This window comes from Camelina sativa, chromosome 11 (genome assembly GCF_030686135.1).
Source record: "Camelina sativa cultivar CO46 ecotype springtype chromosome 11, ASM3068613v1".
Taxonomy (NCBI): domain Eukaryota; kingdom Viridiplantae; phylum Streptophyta; class Magnoliopsida; order Brassicales; family Brassicaceae; genus Camelina; species Camelina sativa.
The window spans coordinates 17315237-17334803 of record NC_141890.1 but is presented as its reverse complement, the minus strand read 5'-3'; the positions used below and the strand labels follow the sequence as shown (position 1 = coordinate 17334803).

Sequence of the window (19567 nt, the reverse complement as noted above, 5' to 3'; positions counted from 1 at the left end):
GGAGATCACCAAATTAGAGTACGTTTCAATTATATATAATGTTTGCTACATCATCAAATCACCAAACTGGCAGTGGAAATGGAATCGATTTAAGGGCAGTCGTGATTTTACCAAACTACCCATGTACACAATTTTACTACTAGTTGTGAAGAGAGATCAAACATGACCAAAGTTCAACGGTTCTAAGAGATCAAATCCTCTGTTTCTAATACCAACCTGTTAAATCTACGATGGACCGAGAGCTTTGTATATTCAAGCCAGCAACAATTCAAAGTTTCGGTGGAGTTATTGGTTCTATGATTTTAATGGATTTGGAAATTCAAACAAAAATCAAGTGTTATTCAATCAGTGATTTTAAAATACTTATCAAAATTATGTATTATTGGTTATATGATTTACAAATACTTATTAAAATCCCAGATTATTCATTTAATAATTTGTTTTTGGATTTCAGAATCCACATTATGTTTTAAATAGATTTGAATGGATTTGAAAGTGTAAAATAGAAGGATTCATATCCAAGGATAAAACATGTTATTTCAAAATCCATATGTTTTTATTTCCATTATTTACAATTCTATATAGATTTAGAAATCACATCTCCAATAACAGCCCCTTAGTTTAGGGATGATCATGGCCGTGACCAGTGGCGGAGCCAGAGCCGAGTTTTAAAGAGGTCAATTTTTTTAATGGATTAAAAATATAAAATGTAAGAGGTTAAAATAATTTTTTTTGGTTTAATGAGGTTAAAACGCAAGTTTTCGGAGGGTCAAAATGAAAATTTTGTTTCAATAAGATCAAAATTCAAAATTCAAAGGGATCAAAATGTAAATTTTAAATTTATGGGGATCAAAATGTAAAATTTAGGGGTCGTTATGTTATTAGTAACTAACAACATATCAAAAAACAAAAATTAAAATGACATATCTTATTATATAAAGTTTGATGTCAAAGTTACTCATTAACGAGAGAGTGACACATGTCAATAGTATCGATAAGATGTTGACATGTGTCCAGATTACTGCTTAACATGATCGTGACATGTGTCAAATTAACGAACTTAGTTTTTGACACATGTCTAAGTTAATTGCTAAAAAAAATTAAAAAAATATTTACCAAACAAAAAAACTAATCCAAAAACAAAAAGAAAATATTTACCTATCACTGACTCACTGTCATGAAATAGAGTATATATCTTATTATATAAAAATATATATTAAGTGGTATCCTATATCAAATCAAAACCTTAAGTACGATAGAAAATCATGAACAACAAAAAAACAAATACAAACCATGCGAGATCAGAAAATCTTGCTAATAAAAGAAAACGGGGTATCATAAGTGATAATCAGATTGCTATGATCGAAAACACATTTATATATGAACTTCATATAAGGCTGGATTTAACTACGCTTCATATATGGGTAAACAAACTAAATCAATGCGTAAGTACAATATTTAAGGACGCGAAAGCTAGATCTTCAGGAGAACTCGGATTCACGAATGGATCTTGCTTAGAACGTCGTAACTTGACGAAGAAGCAATAAAGATAAGGTCGAAATCGGCAGCGATATCAACGTGGTTTTGCAAGTCCTCCTTGTAGGGCTTGAACTCAAGCTTTTAGGGTTGAGAGTCCTCCTCTTTATAGCATCATGGGATTAATATACTACTACACATATATCTTCGACTACTTCCACCTATCTCACTATTTTCATATCTATGAATAATAGACATTGTATTATTTTAAAATTTTCATTGATTTTCATTGTCTAACATAGTTTAGCCAAATGCTTGGTTCCCAAATTATAACTTCACAACTTAGACGTTGGTAAAGATTTTTATTACATTTGTCTTATACAACTATGGATGACGAATCTACGCACTATCAATATTTTATGTTGTAGTATTTTTAGATTTTAGTTATATTATTTAGTTAAATTTAATTTTCTTAATAGAAATTCGTGATATTATAAAATAAAATTTTCTATACTATTTTGAGTTTCTTTTTTACTTTTCAGTTAAAGATATGTATGATTATTTATTTATTCCTTTTAAAATAAATATTTTAAATTTCTTTTGTTGTAGTATTTTTAGAATTTTTATTTTAGTTTATATTTTATATATCTATAAATTATCTAAGACTCCTATATCATCGTGGTTATAATTTTTTATTTTTTTAATTGTCTTTTAATTTCTCAAATTTTATTAGGTTGGTCATAAACTCATTGCAATCGTGTAAATATTTTTTTCTCAATTTTTCATCCAAAATATTTTTTGAATAAATAATTTTAATGGTTAAACAAACTGTCACTACAAATTTTATTGGTGAAAAGAAACTACATCAAAGTGAAAGTAAAGAGACAAAAATTTGTTTAATTTGTTCACACATACATTTTATAGGTGGTGTAATAAAGAGCATATTTTAACAATAAAATATTTTAGAGTATTTTAGGGAATCCCGCTCCCTACGAATGTAGGGATTAGGCTAATGGGCCAGTTTTTTGTGGCTCAATGGTTGCCTAATATATATATATATATATATATATATATATATATATATATATATATTAGGGTGCAAGAACACATTATTAGTGATAAAACATAAAGTAAAATTGTACGTGGATGCTAATAAGATGACGATTTGACGGGTGGATTGCATGTAAAACATTTTGTGAATAATTTGTTGAACGTTTTAAAATTTGACAATAATAATATTCGTAATGGTTAATGTTTGAAAATATTTTGGTGGTCAATAATTTAGCTTTAGATTATTGTAAGAATTGTAACAATAATTTTAAAATATATAAATATAAATTAGTGTATTAAAGTAAAAACTTCTCTCTGACTAAAAATATCTATTTTTTATTTTCAAAAAATATATTTCACTTAAAAAACATATTTATATATTTTTTTAAAAAATTGTTTTATTAAATAATTTTAAACCCGCACATCCCTAATCTAGTACATATATAACCAGCAACTTTTGTGACCTTACAAAATGACTTGAACGAAGGAAGAAGCTGTTGAAGAAGTAAGAATGTTTCGTAACAAAACTAACTTACGTAAACATTGATATCACGCAAGCTGAATAACGACGATATCTTTTCAACAACAAAGGTGCCAACACGCAATTTATTGGCTTTCTCTCTCAGGCATTCCCATCAAAACACTTTGACGACCCTTTATTTAAAATCAACAATAGAACTTGATGGGAATCAACATAAGGCTTTATTTTTTACTCACAAACCTCAAGGACCATTGCAAACCAGCTATTTTGTTATGACCACATAAAGAAAATTGATGGTGAGACAACAAAGAAAAGCTTACTTGAGGTAACTTCTATTATTACAAAACTAGAAAAACTATTTCTTTTGGAAATTGAGTTTGCTCATGAAGAATGCGAAAAGAGAGGCTACGATAATGGGATAAGCGATGAGAACAAACGCTACTACAGCCAATGAGCCATGTTTGTAACCGAAGTAATCTTCCAAGAAAGCTGAAACTCTTTTCTTTTCTCCAAATACTGTTATCTCTTTGTCGACATCTCCGTACTGCGAACTCAGTAATCCTTCCAACACCCATGATGTCGGGCTCAGGTAGTACATCCATATCCACCATTTTGGGATTTTCTGCGGGATACGGTTAAAAAAAAAAGTTGTGTTCATGAGTCTGAAAACTTCATTTCAATCCATGGCACATATATTTCTTTCTCTTGTTTGAATGATTACACTTATCCTTTCCAATGGCAATGTAGCAACTTTTGATTTTAGATAGACTTGACATAGCTATAAGCCTATTGGGTTATTGAGGCAATAAGTCTAGAAAGAACACAGGTTCTATGACATGTAAAAAAAGGCGTGAGAGAATAAGGGGGCTTACCTGTTTTGGCATGACGAAGCCAGCAAACAGATTTGCCATGGAGAAAAACGACGAGCGTAGAGTCAATGCCATGTGAATGTTTGGCGTCAAAGCAACCATAAGCATTCCATAGTAGTTGAAGACGAGTAACGAGCAGAAGATGCTGTAAAAGCTCCAAAACAGTTTGTAAACTGACATCTGGTAACCGATCGTAGGATATATGATTATTGTACATAGTAGAGACTGGAGTAGTGAGTATGGAATCTCAACTAGGACCTGCAAAATATAAGTATAATCTGGATTATTTAGTGGAAGCCTAACTGATCAGCTATAAGATCTATTTCTTAAAACTTGACAAAACCCAAGTTTTGATGGAAATATCTTAACCTGAGAAAATGAATACGCCCATGAGGAGTACATCCGCGCAAACCTTTCACGGTAGAAAACATTGCGTTCGGTTGCAATGAAGTTCATCACTGTCGCACAGTTGTTTATTCCCGAAAAGATCACTAGAGTGTACATTGAGCCAAATATGCTGAAGAGATCTTGCTGATTTTTTCTGCAAATTAAGGGAAACTCATATTAATAAACATATAGTCCTCTTGATCTGTGAAATATTGGTGGTATTGATGGAGACTTACAACCATATAATAGAACGAAGGTTCTGTAGATTTATTGAAAAAATAATGTTTTTGGAAGCTAATCCGTGAGATTTAGTTAATAAAAGGTTTTTTGGAAGCTGAACTATTTGGTACGGGTGTAATATTATGCTATGTGCTTCATCCATCCAAATGGGTAGGGGAAACTTACATGTCTTTAGCTTTTTGCCAGAAGAGAGAGGCACATAGCGTAGAGTTGAGCAAAATGAAGACTATGCGAGTGAGATTATGTGAAGGGTTTCTCCAATACGAGCAATGCTGTTTCCAAAGGCAAGCCTTTAGTTGTCCCCACCCTGTTTGTGAAAATCGTGACGGAAAGCTCAAAGCTCCTGATCCCGGAGATGCAGAACTCAGTTGATCAACCACCATTTTGTTCTGCCTGCAAAAAAAAAGGACCGAACAACCAGCACTGAGACGATAGTTTTAACTCCCAAATGTAACATTATGAAGATTGCTGCACAAAGACTCACTTGTACAGAGTTGAATCCTTGTACGCTTGTGCAAAATCCATTCCAAGTTTGTCCTCTGTAGATTTACCAGTAATATCTAACATCCAAGTGGCTGGATTATAGTTCTTTTGGATCTTTGGAAGTCCAGGTATGTTCTGTCAATTTTTAGTTTTCGAAGAGTTATCTTGTGAAATCAGTAGTATTCAAAAACCTTTTGTCTTTATGAATATAAAACAAGAAACCCAGCTGAGATGAAAATAGTCTATTATTGTAGAGAAACTGACCTCGAAATATTCGATCACTTTACTTGAATGTTGTCCCAGAGGACCATAGTAGATAAGCTGACCCCCATTTTTCATCAAGATCAGCTGCAATCAACGGACTTAGAAGCCTATGGGTGTCAAAGTTTAGATTATGTGGTAAAATAATTGATTTCATCCGTTTTACCTCATCAAATGTCTCAAAGATATCTATGCTCGGCTGATGGATCGTGCAAACAACCGTTCTCCCAGTCTCAGCAATATTTTTCACAGCTCTCATAACAATAGCAGCGGCTCTTGCATCAAGCCCTGTGGTAGGTTCATCCATAAATATGATGGAAGGGTTAGCAACAAGCTCCACAGCTATAGTCAGCCTTTTGCGTTGTTCTGTAGATAAACCACTAATTCCAGGAAGTCCCACCATGGAATCTTTAATATCATCAAGCTCAACTGTCTCAAGGACTTCATTGACGAGTTCCTGAGGCCAGATTCAGAATATAGTCAGAATAAATTTCTGTCATTTTCTTGTTGAGAGTCTGATTACTTACGTTCTTGGTCTTTGAATCAATGTTATGAGGGAGTCGAAGCCAAGCAGAATATTTCAAAGACTCTTCCACCGTTATATTAGGAGAGTGAAGATCAAACTGTTCACAGTAACCTGATACTCGTGCAAATGTTTCTTGAACCTTGGGATATCCGCTTACTTGAATCTCGCCTTTGATGATACCACGGGTTTTCCTTCCAGAAAGTACATCAAGAAGAGTCGTTTTCCCTGCTCCACTGACACCCATCAAAGATGTGAGAACTCCGGGCTTCAATGCACCTGTAACATCAGAGAGAAGTTGCCGCGTCTTTCCCTAAAAAGAACGCGCGTCACATGTAAAGTTGTGCTCTGTTTGCATCTCAAAACAATCATACTGAAATTAAACGATATTAACCTGAGGAGTTTCAATATAATAATGCACATTTTGAAATGTGACAGTGAGGGGCGTGAAAGGCAAGATAACTTTTCCTGTAAAATTAGACCAAAAGATGTGAAAAGATATCTAGTCATAAGGGATGGCAGACACCTGACCTGTTTGGAATATAAAAACATGGAATAGATTATAAAAGTAGAGGTACCTGTTTTAGCTCGGGAAGTAACTTCAGGGCAGGGTTTAGATTCTTCTTTTGAGCGCTGAGAGTTCTTCTCATGAGAGACAATAGCACGGGATCTTTGTGGATCTTAACTTACAAAGAAAATCTTGTCAATATTTAGTTGGAGAACACTTCATGAATTCATATCATTTGTGGTGAACTTACTATTCCGATATGTCAGGGCCAACAAGTAGAGGGCATTGAAGAACAATACGAACCCGACTAAAGCACCAAAAGCTGTCCAGTAAGGATGCCTACCAAAATTCAATCCACGGACATCTAACACTTGTTCTCCCACCGTAGTGTTTCCAGAGATTAACTATAACAAAATATAAAGCGGATAAGCAACCTAGAGTTCCTAGACTTGTGTGAAAGTCTTCTGAGAACTATTACCTTTCTCCAACGTGGAGAGAAAAATTCATTTGTGGTTAGACCAATCTCAGCATATGATAAGGGAGATAGCCAGAATCCCCATCCCAGCCAAGCAGGCATGGACGCTGAAAGATGAGAGAGATATAATTTTTCAGAACTATAGAAGCATAACTTCATTAAAAGAGAAAAAAGTTACCGGAAACTTACATCTTGGAATAACAAAGCCTCCAAATAAGGCGAGAACCAATACCGAAGTAGCTCCAGTTAATGTTGAGGCAACAAAAGTGCGAAAGATTGCTGCTATAGCGCGAAACATTGATACACATGAAAGGTGGAATGTAAATAAGATAAGGAAGTGCCGGAAGAACCTGAAGGAAAGCAACACTTAACGTTAGAACTAGTTTACTCAACTGAATCTGGAATTTTTTTTTTTTTTTTGGGCAAACTTGAATCTGGAATTATCATTGCAGATATCTGTAAAAAGTTGTTCACCTTCCGACTTCGGGGGTGTAACCAATGACATAGTATGTCAGTAACGTCCAAAGGAATGAATCAAGAACTGATAGAGGTATCTTTAAGATAATTGAAGGAATTGCATATGCCCAAGCAGGATGGAAGTATAAATCTTTCTGTTTGCTGAACACTCCCATTCTAGAGATTGTCAAAGTGAGTTCTGGAAGCCCATCGGCAAGAAGTCTAAAGAGAGCAGTGAACATAGAACCCATAAGATAATTCCCATGACGAGCATCCCTCGTAGCTCCAACTTGTATAAAAACAGTCATTGTGACTAACGCATTGAAAACTAACTGCATAAAGAAACAGGTTAGAAGGAAATGGTAGATAATAAGGAATCATTGGCAAAGTAGAGGAACGTACCAGTCCAGATTTGAACAAGTAAATGAAAGAATTCCTTTTCATCAGAAGATATTCTCTCCTCGAGCAAGCTTTAAGCATCTCCCATTTACCCAGTGAGTATTTTCTAAAACATAGACCATCCTTGCGAGTCTGAGTTTTGTCAAACGGCTTTGACAGTTCTTCCTTTAGCATCAACCCAAGATTTGATTCTTCAAACTTCTTAATGAATGAATCAACATATATATAACTGTAGGGCTTGCTTGTGTGGCACCAATATTGTTCTTGATCTTTTCTAGACATAACCTGTAGCAGAAGCATGTGAAGGATAAAGTTTTCCATCAAATAGATTAAAAATAATGACCAATTTTACTCTTATACCTCTTGAAGGAAGTCAGCAACGCCTTTTCTCTCTGGACACTTAAATCCACAACCTTCAAAGAATCTGCAGATATCAGCTCGTGGAGCATGGTAAATTATCTTTCCTTCCCCCATAAGAATCACATCATCAAAAAGCTCAAACGTTTCTGGTGCAGGCTGAAGAAGTGAAATTAGTATGGTGGCTTCAGCTATATGCGCCAATTGTTGGAGACATGACACTATCTGCAACGTAGTTGAGCTGTCCAAACCATTCGATATTTCATCCATGAACAGAGTAGTGGCTGGACCCACAACTATTTCCCCTGCAGTAGTCGACATATAAATCTATAATAGCTCTCATCAAACAACTGTGATTGGTTGTAAGAAAGTGCAAGTACCTGTTGTCAACCTCCTCTTTTGGCCACCAGATATTCCAGGTCGCGTGGCATCTCCAGCTCGTGTATCTGCACAGATATCGAGTCCCAGGATCTGAAATATGGATTCATGAAACTGAATAAAATGGAGCATATAAATGGTCAGAAGATTAGAAGCAACCCTGAAAGTAGCATACCTTTAGGATGTAGTCAGTTTGCAAATTGTTTTTCAAACCTTCAACAGATATTGCCTGTAACAGCAAAGGTAAACGACAAATTGAGATTGCTTATGTCTTAATAGTGTTACAAGAAGAATATCGACCTTTGGCTACCTTCATGTAAGCATCTATAACAGGATCTGGAACGATTTCTTGGAGTTTCTCCCTTCTACTGATTTCTTTCATAATTTCTGTTGAAGAAACCATAGCTTGCTAATGTGAACCAAGTTCAATAGATCAAAACATCATTCATTCCGAATAAATATGAAAAATCTGGTCCTCACCCATACGGCTCCCTACACCCTGACAACACGTTGCGAAGTCGAGCGTCTCTCTCACAGTCAGCTCTGGAATATGCAGATCATTTTGACTTATATAACTTGACGTTTTTTCTGGAATAAACTCTGAAAGTAAGCAACCATTGTAACTTACTTCTCCTCCAACCTGTAAAGTGAAGACAACCCTTGTGATCTCTAATATCTTATATGATGTTCGTTCAACAGGTTTATGTATTTTTAGTTCTCTTGTCAAACCTTTACAGAAAGGGAAAGTCTTCCAGAAAGTGCCTGTAGCAGAGTGGTTTTACCACAACCAGGAGGACCGAGCAACAACGTCATTCTGCAAGAAGACAAATACATATTCTGAACTCAGTAATAATAATGGCAAGAAAATAATTACTAAACAAGATAGCCAATCACGCCTCATTTATTCTGCCATGCAACTTAAGGGAGTAGTGTTTAGCCTATCGAATACTTTACCTTCCAGGCCTTATGATTCCGCTCACTCCTTTCAAGATGTCTATCTTGGTTTCTTTCTTTGAACAAATGAACTCCTGTAACAACCATCAGGTTTTTAATTAAGCATACACAGCCAAAAGGACAGAGATAAAAGAACATGGAAAGAAGAAAAACGCTCCATATCAAGCAGATTGATAGCACTTACAGATAGTAACCCCTTGACCGTATTCCAAAGAGTTGGGATAGGCTTTCCATGAATTACTTCGCATTTCGCTTCAACAGAAAGGTCCTTGAACTTCACTTCCACCGTCGGTAACTCTAGACCAACTCTACAATACCATGCGTTACACCGAATTAAAAGGTTGCTAAAACATACAAATCGAAATCATCGACGGCATGAAACATAAAAAAAAAACTATACTCAGGAACCAAAACAGAGATTATAACATGGAATTTTTCGAGGCTTTTGCAGTGGCTTACTTGTCGATTCTCGTCCTTATTTTCCTGAGTAGATGGAGGTTATCAGCCTCAGTTTGTTTGACGAGCTTTTCAATCAACAAGTGTCTCTCAGCAGCCTCAAGTTTAGTAATATCAATGACTCTCCCTTTCTCTGACGCTTCATCTCTTGTGTCTAACAAAGCAGTAGTAACCCTTTTAACAGTTGGTAATCTCTCAACTGTTGCCCACTGCGACCGAAGCTCAACTTGGAAAGACTTTTCCTTGTTGTCATCTTCACCTGTTTGAGCCATTGTCACACACAAAAAAGAACCCCTTAACAACAAAGAGAAGCAAAACTTCACATGAAGAAGCTACTGAAGTCAGAGTATTATATATATACTAACACTTTAACAACACTTACGCATACATTAAAATCACGCGAGCTGCACGTGTGAATACGTGATCACCTCCGTAGAATCCGGTCTTGTACAGAGAAATAAAGAATGAATAAAGTAATCAAGAATGTGATTAAGAGTTGAAAAATCTGGTGATTAAAATAAGTGAACAGAATCAAAAGACGAGATCTTTTCAGACAATAGTCAACTCAACTAAACAATGTCGGAACTGATTCCAACAATGTGCCAACGGATTCATACTTCCACCACTGCAACTCATATTGGTTTCTTTTTTTTTTCTTTCTGTGAAGCATTCCATCGAACACTTTGTACGCATTTGTATGTATCAGTGATATGACTATACCCACATATTACTTTTTTCCCTGAGATTTCTGTTTGCAGATCGAATCAAATAGAATCGAATGAAAGACAATGCATGGGTGAAATCAATCACATGGAGCATATCTTCAACATCACGTCGTCCACACAAAAAAAAAAAAAAAATTGTATTTCATGTCAGAGATTTTAATGAGAGAGTTTAGCTTGCATTGCAAGTTTTGCAGAGGATGAACATTTTCTTTGGCGAATCGAATCGTTGGCTGACGCGTTCACAGTATTATTCGACGACGCCGACAATATGAGAATTGGGGGTGACGCGACTTCAATTTTTCAAATTAGTTTTTTTGAATTTTCTTTTTATATTTGAGAACAGTCCAATAAGAGGAGGTTTTAATCTTTTATTGGATTATTTTTAACTGGGCTTAGGCCCATTTACATATTAGCTTAATCAAGCCATTTTGTAGAAGTTGCAGTTTTTTTATTGGTAGGAAACCTCCTAATAATTATTCAATAAAACTGAAAGAAAAATTACAACAAGGAACAACAACAAAACAAAGCATCTAAGCTTAACTGCATATTGCAAATTTAATGTAGGATTTCTTCGCTCAGAAAACACTTTGTAAACTTGTATAATGCATGGTTGATATATAAGCTCTTGTAAGTTTGTCAAAAAAAAAAAAAAAAAAAAAAACTCTTGTAATTGTCTTGGATCCTGAGATTGAGTCTTTTCCTTATATCCACTGATATATATCTATATATATATATACATGTACTCATATCTTAAAACTTTTTCAGAATCCTAATCCAACTGAAATTAAGAACCCACGAATATATCTAAGCCCACACCATAGACACAGAACATAACCCAATAATTTTTTTTATATTAGTAAACCAGCGATTAAACCGGGTTTGTACCCTTTTCACCCAACTCTTTTTGAACATCAATTTCTCAAAAATATACGTTTAATATACTAATTATTAGATGACTTACATTATAATGAAAGACACACATGTAGCTCTTATAAATAAAAGACACACATGTAGCTCTTATAAATAAATAAATTCTCACATGGTATATTTGAATCAGGTAGTATAGCGAACGGTTGTGTTGCGAATATTGCTGTCAAATTTGATATCATGGAGTTCATGTTGGAGTGTCAATGATAGGTGTGTGACCTAAGACATAGAAAGACATTTTTTTTTTGCTCTTAATTAGAAACAATTTTCTTTTCTCTTAAGTCACAACTCACAACCTACATCTTGTTTTTCTTTGTAATTCAGTTCACACATTATTAAGATAGATCGACAATACTTTTTTTTCCACCATTTATAAAATCATCACACTGGTTTCGACATCCACATAATTCATACATACAATTAATATTCTAGTTGTAAGACATCACTGAAATTGAGCCTATTTATTATAAGGCAATCATGAAGATATGAAATGAATGGTGGATGTAGCATTAGCCAAAAAAAAATCATATATGTATTTCCTCCACGTGCTTAAAACAAACACATTGATGGAGAACACTAGAACCCTAATTATACCAAAGAATCTCAGGAAATGACGAAAGAGGACAATGAAGACGCCAAAAAAAAGAGGGCAACAAAGTCATTAGTGAATCCTCAGATGGACCGCTAGAAATATACCACCAGTCGTTTTAGTCTTTAAGATTACGTTACACAAATCACAACCACTCGTTAAATATCTTTTGTTGCTATATAAAGAGCTCGTGAGCTTTCTTTATGAGAGACAAGTGAACTTCAACTACTACTCAGTGCTACTTACTGCCCCATCACAAAGAAAAAGAAAAAGAGTCCACTCATTGGTACTTGTTTTGTTTGCATTTAGAAGAAAAATGGCTGTCAATTACAACGAGAAGCTTCTTCTTAACTATGTTCCCGTTTACGTTATGCTTCCGGTAACTCTCATCATCTTGAGTTAACATCATTTTGCTAATGTTTCGAGAATATAATTCATGGTTTTATTTCATGTGTATGCAAATATTATATTATTGATCACCACCTAGCACTTGGGATTATATTGTTAAACATACAAACATAAGTGGCTATATGAGATCTTGACAGGACATGTTTCGGCCTAGAACTCTTTGATTTAATCATACAAAGATAATAACATATTTCCTACCATTAAGTTACGGATTAAAATCAATCCGAAACTTGAACTAACGAATAAAAGGGAACAAATAAGACTCATTCTTCGGTCACCATCATATATGATTTAGCAATGATATAGTTTGTATTTTTACCCATCTTTTCACACGTTATGTAATGTGCATTGTCGCATTTTATGGATTTATAACAAATTAACACAGTAAAGATGATGAGGTTCGTTTTCCATAATGTCTTGATCATAACTATTATATAATTATCCACCGTTCATAACTATCAATGACATTATGTTGTGAATGTGTAAGTTGGGAGTCGTGAATGTGGAAAACGTATTTGCGGACCCAGAAACGCTTGAAACGCAGCTCAAACGTCTAAAAGAAGAAGCTGGCATTGATGGCGTGATGGTCGATGTTTGGTGGGGAATCATAGAATCAAAAGGTCCCAAACAATACGATTGGACCGCATACAAAACGCTATTCCAACTAATCGCAAGTTTGGGACTCAAGATCCAAGCAATCATGTCATTTCACCAATGTGGCGGAAACGTTGGCGACGTTGTCACAATCCCTATCCCGAAATGGGTTCGTGACGTTGGCGATATTGACCCCGACATCTACTACACTAACCGTAAAGGAACCAGAGACATTGAGTATCTCACAATTGGTGTTGATAATGTTCCTCTCTTTGCCGGAAGAACCGCTGTTGAGGTAGTAGAATCTACGAATAAGACAAAACAAAACAAAAAGATTGTAGTTAACGAAATTGATTGTGTTTTCATTTTTCATTAGATGTATAGTGATTACATGAGTAGCTTTAAAGAAAACATGGCGGATTTGCTGGAAGCTGGTTCGATTGTTGACATTGAAGTTGGACTTGGTCCCGCTGGTGAGCTTCGTTATCCTTCTTACCCACAGAGCCAAGGTTGGGTGTTCCCCGGTATCGGAGAGTTCCAGGTTAGTTTCGTAAACTCAGTCACATATCTTTGCTTTTTACGACTTTATCACTGAATAAACGGTGTTTTTGTGTAGTGTTATGACAAGTATTTGAAGAAAGATTTCAAGGAAGCGGCGGCCAAAGCTGGACACCCTGAGTGGGAGTTGCCCGAGGACGCCGGAGAATACAACGACAAGCCGGAAGAAACTGGATTTTTCAAGAGAAATGGGACTTATGTGTCGGAGGAGGGGAAGTTTTTCTTGACATGGTACTCGAACAAACTTATCTTTCATGGAGATCAGATCATAGGAGAAGCCAACAAGATCTTTGCTGGACTTAAAGTTAACTTGGCTGCCAAGGTATTACTATTATTATCATGGAACTGGAGCAGGAAAAACCCCTAATTGTTGAAAGATAACAACCCGAACAAACCAAAATGCTTGAGTTAAAAACTGAATTCAGTTTCTATATTAACCGGATGGTTTCAACAACTATAAAATCAAACTGGGATCACTAGAACAACTGTTGAAGTTAACTTGTCTTGCAAGGTAGCTAGTAAATGAGTCTGAATTGAGTATGTGAATGCGGTAGGTTTCGGGGATACACTGGTTGTACAACCACCACAGCCATGCCGCAGAGCTAACTGCCGGATATTACAACCTTTTCAAGAGAGATGGTTACCGTCCGATCGCTAGGATGCTCTCAAAACACTACGGAATTCTCAACTTCACTTGCCTTGAGATGAGAGATACAGACAATACCGCTGAAGCCCTAAGTGCTCCTCAAGAACTTGTTCAAGAGGTAATTTAACTCACCACTGCGCATAAAGAGAAGAGATTCAATTTGTAAAGTTTATTAAATGGCCATTCATTTGATATACAGGTACTGAGCAAAGCATGGAAAGAAGGTATAGAAGTTGCGGGTGAGAACGCATTGGAGACCTATGGTGCCAAAGGTTACAACCAGATTCTTCTTAACGCTAGGCCTAATGGGGTTAACCCGAACGGTAAGCCAAAGCTCAGAATGTACGGGTTTACTTACCTTCGGTTGTCTGATACGGTCTTTCAAGAAAACAACTTTGAGCTGTTCAAGAAGTTGGTGAGGAAAATGCACGCTGATCAAGTAAGACTTCAAATTCCAAACCCAACGAAACTGTTTCTTTTTCTTTTCTTATGTCAAAAAACTTATATGGTTTTGGAATAAGGATTACTGTGGAGACGCTGCCAAGTACGGGCATGAGATCGTGCCATTGAAAACTGCGAACTCGCAGCTGACGGTGGAGGATATCGCCGACGCGGCTCAGCCAAGTGGAGCATTTAAGTGGGACTCTGAAACCGACATGAAGGTCGACGGTTGATCCTCCTTTGCGACTGCTATTTTTATGGCCGGTTATGAAATGAAGTGAGAATAAGAGGCTTTTGCGACTTTTTAGTCAACTGCATAAATAAAAATGCGAATTTCGTCGTGTGTTTTGTGTTGACCGAAGAAATAAAACGTATGTGCTATGTATTTTGTGGACTATAATTTCTTGTAAGAAATAAATAAATTGAGTGATATGAATAAATAAGTGAGTCTTCTATGGGTAATGCTAATGCATATTAGGAGGTTGATTCTATGCTTAATAATCTGATTGACATTTGCCACAAATATAATGGACCAGCCACACTTTTTAGTTTTTAATTAACCTACGTTCGGAAGGGCAAAGACCAGACAATGTAATCAAACTAGTCTCCTCTTTGTAGCCTATGTTCGAACTTCGAACTTGGGACTTCCCATTGTATATATTAATGTATTATCATCCGAAATTCATGTGTAAATTGTACTCGAACTACCACAATTAAAGTTAAACGTAGAATACACCATAAACGAATATATAATTGATTTAACATTCTGGAGTACTGGAAAAATATATAAGACTTCTTTCTTTATTAGTTGACTTTTGACGATTTCTTTTAAGTATAATATACTTTTTCTGTTTCACAATGAGTGTTTTTTTGTTACAAAAAGAGTGTTATTTTATGTTTTCAATACAGTTTTTAAAATTAAATATTTTTTATCTTTATTATTTAAGCTAATTAATTATAAATATTTTTTTTAGTGTATTTGTAAAAGGTAAAATAAATTTTTTAATAATTTTCTTAATTCGTGTGCATTGTGTCAAACACATCGTTGTTTTTGTATAAAGTTGCATATAAAACATATTTTGTATCTTATCTTTTCTTGTCAACATACTTTAACTACCTGATTACTTACCAACAAAATAAATAAGCTGATGGTTTAATCTTGGAAACATATCATTAGATAAGATTTTACAACTTTTAATTAAAGGTCATATATATATATATATATATAGAAAGGTCATAACAAAATTGTCTTCTGTTAACTCACAAAACAAGTCACATCATCTAAAAAAAGCTTTCCTTTCAAAGAGAAAAAAATAATCTTGAAACAGAGCTTTCTCTTTCGTTTTTTCTTTCAAATTTTAGTTTTTCGTTTGTGGTTACGATTGTTCGGCGCCGTAGAAAAGCGTTCGGACGGGTTCGGAGCTTTTCTGCATGGCGGTTTGCTTCCGGCGAACTACGACAGCGAGATCATTAAGCTCCGTGAACGTAAGCTTTTATCCTGTTGTTTTCCGTGAGATGAGAAACGCAATACGAACAAGTTGAATGGGGAGATTGAGAACAACGTTTTTGGCGATCTCTCTCGTTGTTTTCGTTTGTGTTTCCGAGGAGATTATCTCTCGAGACGGTGTAGGGAATCTCTTGTCATTCTCCCTCTCCGTGAATCAAGATTTTATCGATGTGGTAAATTTATTGTCATTGTTCGTTTTTTTACATATCCAAGAACATGTATGAACATTTTTGCTTAGGTTACAATCTAGTGAATTGCTTTTTTTTTTTCTCGATCTTTTTGTTTTGACGCATTTCTCATTACTGATAGGCAGAGCAAACATGGATTTCTCAACATCCGAATTCGAAGAATGAGAGATGTTATTGGCATTGGTTTCTTGAATCTCAAGGCGAATCTACGACCTATCCAAGAAGGAAGCTGGTCAGTAAAAGACAAAAGTTTAGTGTATCTGCTCCAAAGTTAGCTTCCCGTCCTGTACCAGGACCGGTTTATGCGCCAGGACCTGCGCCACGTTTGGGGCCAGGTCCTGCACCGAGTCCTAGAAGTTATGATCTGGCTGCACCTGCAAGCGCTCCAACCCCAAATCAACCTTCAGATTCATCAGCTGAGACACCGGATGAGGATTTGAGTCCTGGTCCAAGCGAGGAAAAAAAACCGAGTGTTGCTCCTAGCCGAAGTGTTCCGGGTCCTCCTCCTCCACCAAAGGAGAAGAAGGATGATATCTTGATGAAACTTATCATCGCTGTTGCTTCAACTGCTTTGTTAACGTTTGCTCTTGTTGCATTGATGTTCTTGTGTTGCTTCAGATGCAATCGTAAAAATGCCAATGGTCCAAGAGATGAAGGACCACTTCTACGTTTATCAACTGGTATGATCATGCTTCTTGCAGTGTTGATAATGTCTTTGTAAACTCATTTGACAAATGTAAACTCAACTTTTCAGGATCTACTGAGAACTCTCCCACCATTGCAAGCACTAGCACGAGAATGTTCGGTGTTGCTAGTTCAAAAAAGAGGTCGTTTCTTTCTAGAGTATCTTTTAAGAGAAATGGTAATGAGTTTCCAACAGCAGCTGATGTTACTTCTTCCACTGGACTTCCTCCATTGAAGCTTCCACCTGGAAGATCAGCTCCTCCTCTTGCCCCTACTCCTGCTCCTGATCCACCTCCACAGCCACCACCCCCTCCTCCTCCTAAACCTCAGCCTCCTCCACCTCCTAAGATTGCTCGTCCTCCACCTCTACCACCGAAAGGTGCAGCTCCAAAACGTCAAGGACATACTTCCTCTGGAGATGGATCTGATGTTGACTCTGAGAATGGAGCTCCAAAGACAAAACTAAAGCCGTTCTTTTGGGATAAAATGGCTACTCCTGATCAGAAAATGGTTTGGCATGAGATCAGCGCTGGTTCATTCCAGTAAGAGTTGAATTGTGGAATCTTGTACTACTTCTTTAATATTGTTCCCGGGGCATGCATGCTTAAACTTAACGTTCTGATTTCAGGTTCAATGAAGAGATGATGGAGAATCTTTTCGGTTACAACGATGGCAACAAAAACAAAACTGGTCAGAGAAGTAATTCCGCTAGCGAGTCTCCTGTCCAATATATACAGATAATAGACGCTAGGAAAGCACAAAACTTAGCTATTCTTCTTAGAGCTTTGAATGTAACAACAGAGGAAGTTGTTGATGCCATCAAAGAAGGTATAATATAATCGTCTCACCATTTAGTGGCTTTTGGGTCCTTTGGTTTAGGACTGAACGTGTCTTCTTCTTGTGGTATGTCATAAGGTAATGAGCTCCCAGTAGAGCTTCTACAAACATTGCTGAAGATGGCTCCAACTCAAGAAGAAGAACTCAAACTTAGATTATACTCAGGAGATCTTCACCTACTTGGTCCAGCAGAGCGGTTCTTGAAAATTCTTGTTGATGTACCTTTTGCATTTAAACGTATAGAGTCACTTCTATTCATGATCTCACTTCAAGAAGAAGTCTCTGGCCTCAAAGAATCTCTCGCAACTCTTGAGGTACCTCAGCTAATAAAGACACTTGAAAACAAGAATCTACCATTCACTTTACTAATTTCTCTGTTTCTGTCTTTGTGTCGTCAGGTGGCTTGCAAGAAACTCAGAAACAGCAGACTATTCTTGAAACTACTAGAAGCAGTTCTCAAGACAGGAAACCGTATGAACGTAGGAACCTTCCGCGGTGATGCGCAGGCTTTTAAACTTGACACTCTTTTAAAACTCTCTGACGTCAAAGGAACTGATGGCAAAACCACACTCTTAAATTTCGTTGTTCTTGAGATCATTCGTTCTGAAGGTGTCCGTGCACTCCGCCTCCAGAGATCAAGCCGAAGCTTCTCTAGCGTTAAAACAGACGATTCAGCATCAGATTCTAGCCCACAGTCGTTAGAGCGTTACCGAAGCACTGGTCTTCAAGTGGTTACGGGGTTAACAACAGAGCTTGAAGATGTAAAGAAAGCAGCAATCATAGACGCTGATGGCTTGGCTGCAACGTTAACAAATCTAAGCGATTCACTAACGAACGCGAGAGAGTTCTTGAAAACTATGGACGAAGAGAGTGATTTCGAACGAGCATTAGCTGGATTTATCGAACGTGCAGATGCTGATATCAAATGGTTGAGAGAAGAAGAAGAGAGGATCATGGCGTTGGTGAAAAGCTCTGCTGATTATTTCCATGGCAAATCAGCCAAGAACGAAGGGCTGAGAGTGTTCGCCATAGTGCGCGATTTCTTGATTATGTTGGAGAAAGTTTGCAGAGAAGTTAAAGAAACTACAAAGACTACGAACCGGTCGGGTAAGAAGGAGAATGAAATGGGGACTTCGGACAGTACTCAACCATCTCCGGACATTCGAAAACGTTTGTTTCCGGCTATTGCTGAACGAAGAATGGACAGTTCGGATGATTCAGACGATGATGAGGGTAGTTTATCTCCTTAGTCTTTTGATAACGTTAACGCCGTTTAGGTTTCCTTCACGCCGGGAAGAGATTGATCGCCGGAAACTTAGAAAAGAAAAAAAAGGAGGAAGCCGGAAGTTTTATGTTTAACAAAAAGGCGTGGAAAACTAGTGAGTTTGTTGTAGCTGTTGCGAAGATCAAAGTTGTTCGATATTAATTATGTTTTCTTGAAAATCTTACTTACATCGTATATTTGTATTATTATTTCCCTATTTGTGAACCAAAAAGATAGATGATACGTGTTTTTAGATGTCGATCGAAAAAAATGTGTTTGAGAAGAACTTTCTGTTTATTTTCAGTCTTATATAAAAACTTCAATGAGAAGAAAAGTTATGTGAGATGGTATGGGCCAAAGCTTATCCTTACTTTCTATCAAGTTTGGTGACTGAGACAGCGGCTTTGCTTTGTATCGACAATCTATGAAAATCCCACCATCTTGGT

General features: G+C 36.4%; 3 protein-coding genes and 1 long non-coding RNA gene across 8 annotated transcripts; 3 read left to right on the top strand and 1 right to left on the bottom strand.

Annotated features, from left to right (window-relative positions):
• Nucleotides 1–3209: 3209 nt before the first annotated feature.
• LOC104723633 (ABC transporter G family member 41) lies at nucleotides 3210–10819 on the bottom strand. Of its 5 annotated transcripts, XM_087475477.1 has the most exons (26): nucleotides 10474–10772; nucleotides 10136–10197; nucleotides 9757–10012; nucleotides 9482–9605; nucleotides 9298–9371; nucleotides 9073–9157; nucleotides 8824–8983; nucleotides 8654–8730; nucleotides 8519–8572; nucleotides 8346–8436; nucleotides 7969–8270; nucleotides 7612–7893; nucleotides 7228–7541; nucleotides 6943–7103; nucleotides 6757–6860; nucleotides 6529–6682; nucleotides 6349–6450; nucleotides 6165–6238; nucleotides 5775–6083; nucleotides 5414–5704; nucleotides 5251–5334; nucleotides 4988–5121; nucleotides 4669–4896; nucleotides 4246–4417; nucleotides 3880–4134; nucleotides 3210–3629 (listed from the first exon to the last, which is right to left on the bottom strand). In XM_087475477.1, exons 2-26 carry the CDS (start codon nucleotides 10137–10139, stop codon nucleotides 3363–3365), a joined length of 4158 nt encoding a protein of 1385 aa, XP_087331603.1. In that variant the 5' UTR covers nucleotides 10140–10197; nucleotides 10474–10772; the 3' UTR covers nucleotides 3210–3362. The 5 variants fall into 5 exon arrangements, with proteins under 5 accessions (XP_087331603.1, XP_087331604.1, XP_010440323.1 ...); XM_087475478.1 differs by having other exon boundaries at nucleotides 10142–10819; XM_010442021.3 differs by having other exon boundaries at nucleotides 10136–10780.
• Nucleotides 3456–6224, top strand: LOC147934146 (uncharacterized). Its single transcript, XR_015572491.1, has 3 exons — nucleotides 3456–3596; nucleotides 4690–5114; nucleotides 5290–6224. It is a non-coding gene; the product is annotated as an uncharacterized LOC147934146 (long non-coding RNA).
• A 1302-nt stretch (nucleotides 10820–12121) lies between the features above and the next one.
• Nucleotides 12122–15103, top strand: LOC104723634 (beta-amylase 5). The gene is made up of 7 exons (XM_010442022.3): nucleotides 12122–12373; nucleotides 12890–13291; nucleotides 13373–13537; nucleotides 13613–13876; nucleotides 14109–14318; nucleotides 14400–14639; nucleotides 14722–15103. The coding sequence occupies exons 1-7, from the start codon at nucleotides 12311–12313 to the stop codon at nucleotides 14872–14874; spliced, it is 1497 nt and encodes a 498-aa protein (XP_010440324.1). The 5' UTR covers nucleotides 12122–12310; the 3' UTR covers nucleotides 14875–15103.
• Nucleotides 15104–15877: 774 nt separating this feature from the next.
• On the top strand, nucleotides 15878–19464 carry LOC104723635 (formin-like protein 3). The gene is made up of 6 exons (XM_010442023.3): nucleotides 15878–16321; nucleotides 16458–17016; nucleotides 17091–17562; nucleotides 17649–17848; nucleotides 17936–18171; nucleotides 18256–19464. The coding sequence occupies exons 1-6, from the start codon at nucleotides 16184–16186 to the stop codon at nucleotides 19105–19107; spliced, it is 2457 nt and encodes an 818-aa protein (XP_010440325.2). The 5' UTR covers nucleotides 15878–16183; the 3' UTR covers nucleotides 19108–19464.
• Nucleotides 19465–19567: the final 103 nt, after the last annotated feature.

Excerpts from the sequence above, each read along its gene's own strand:
- LOC104723633 (XM_010442020.3), bottom strand. The coding sequence starts at position 10,025 with ATGGCTCAAACAGGTGAAGATGACAACAAGGAAAAGTCTTTCCAAGTT. Across the intron at positions 7,894-7,968 it reads TTGCTGACTTCCTTCAAGAG|GTTATGTCTAGAAAAGATCA; the intron begins GTATAAGAGTAA and ends CTTCTGCTACAG. Across the intron at positions 4,897-4,987 it reads AAGGATTCAACTCTGTACAA|GCAGAACAAAATGGTGGTTG; the intron begins GTGAGTCTTTGT and ends TTTTTTTTGCAG.
- LOC104723634 (XM_010442022.3), top strand. The coding sequence starts at position 12,311 with ATGGCTGTCAATTACAACGAGAAGCTTCTTCTTAACTATGTTCCCGTT. Across the intron at positions 12,374-12,889 it reads CCGTTTACGTTATGCTTCCG|TTGGGAGTCGTGAATGTGGA; the intron begins GTAACTCTCATC and ends TGAATGTGTAAG. Across the intron at positions 13,538-13,612 it reads CCGGTATCGGAGAGTTCCAG|TGTTATGACAAGTATTTGAA; the intron begins GTTAGTTTCGTA and ends GTTTTTGTGTAG.
- LOC104723635 (XM_010442023.3), top strand. The coding sequence starts at position 16,184 with ATGGGGAGATTGAGAACAACGTTTTTGGCGATCTCTCTCGTTGTTTTC. Across the intron at positions 17,563-17,648 it reads ATCAGCGCTGGTTCATTCCA|GTTCAATGAAGAGATGATGG; the intron begins GTAAGAGTTGAA and ends TTCTGATTTCAG. Across the intron at positions 17,849-17,935 it reads TGTTGATGCCATCAAAGAAG|GTAATGAGCTCCCAGTAGAG; the intron begins GTATAATATAAT and ends GTATGTCATAAG.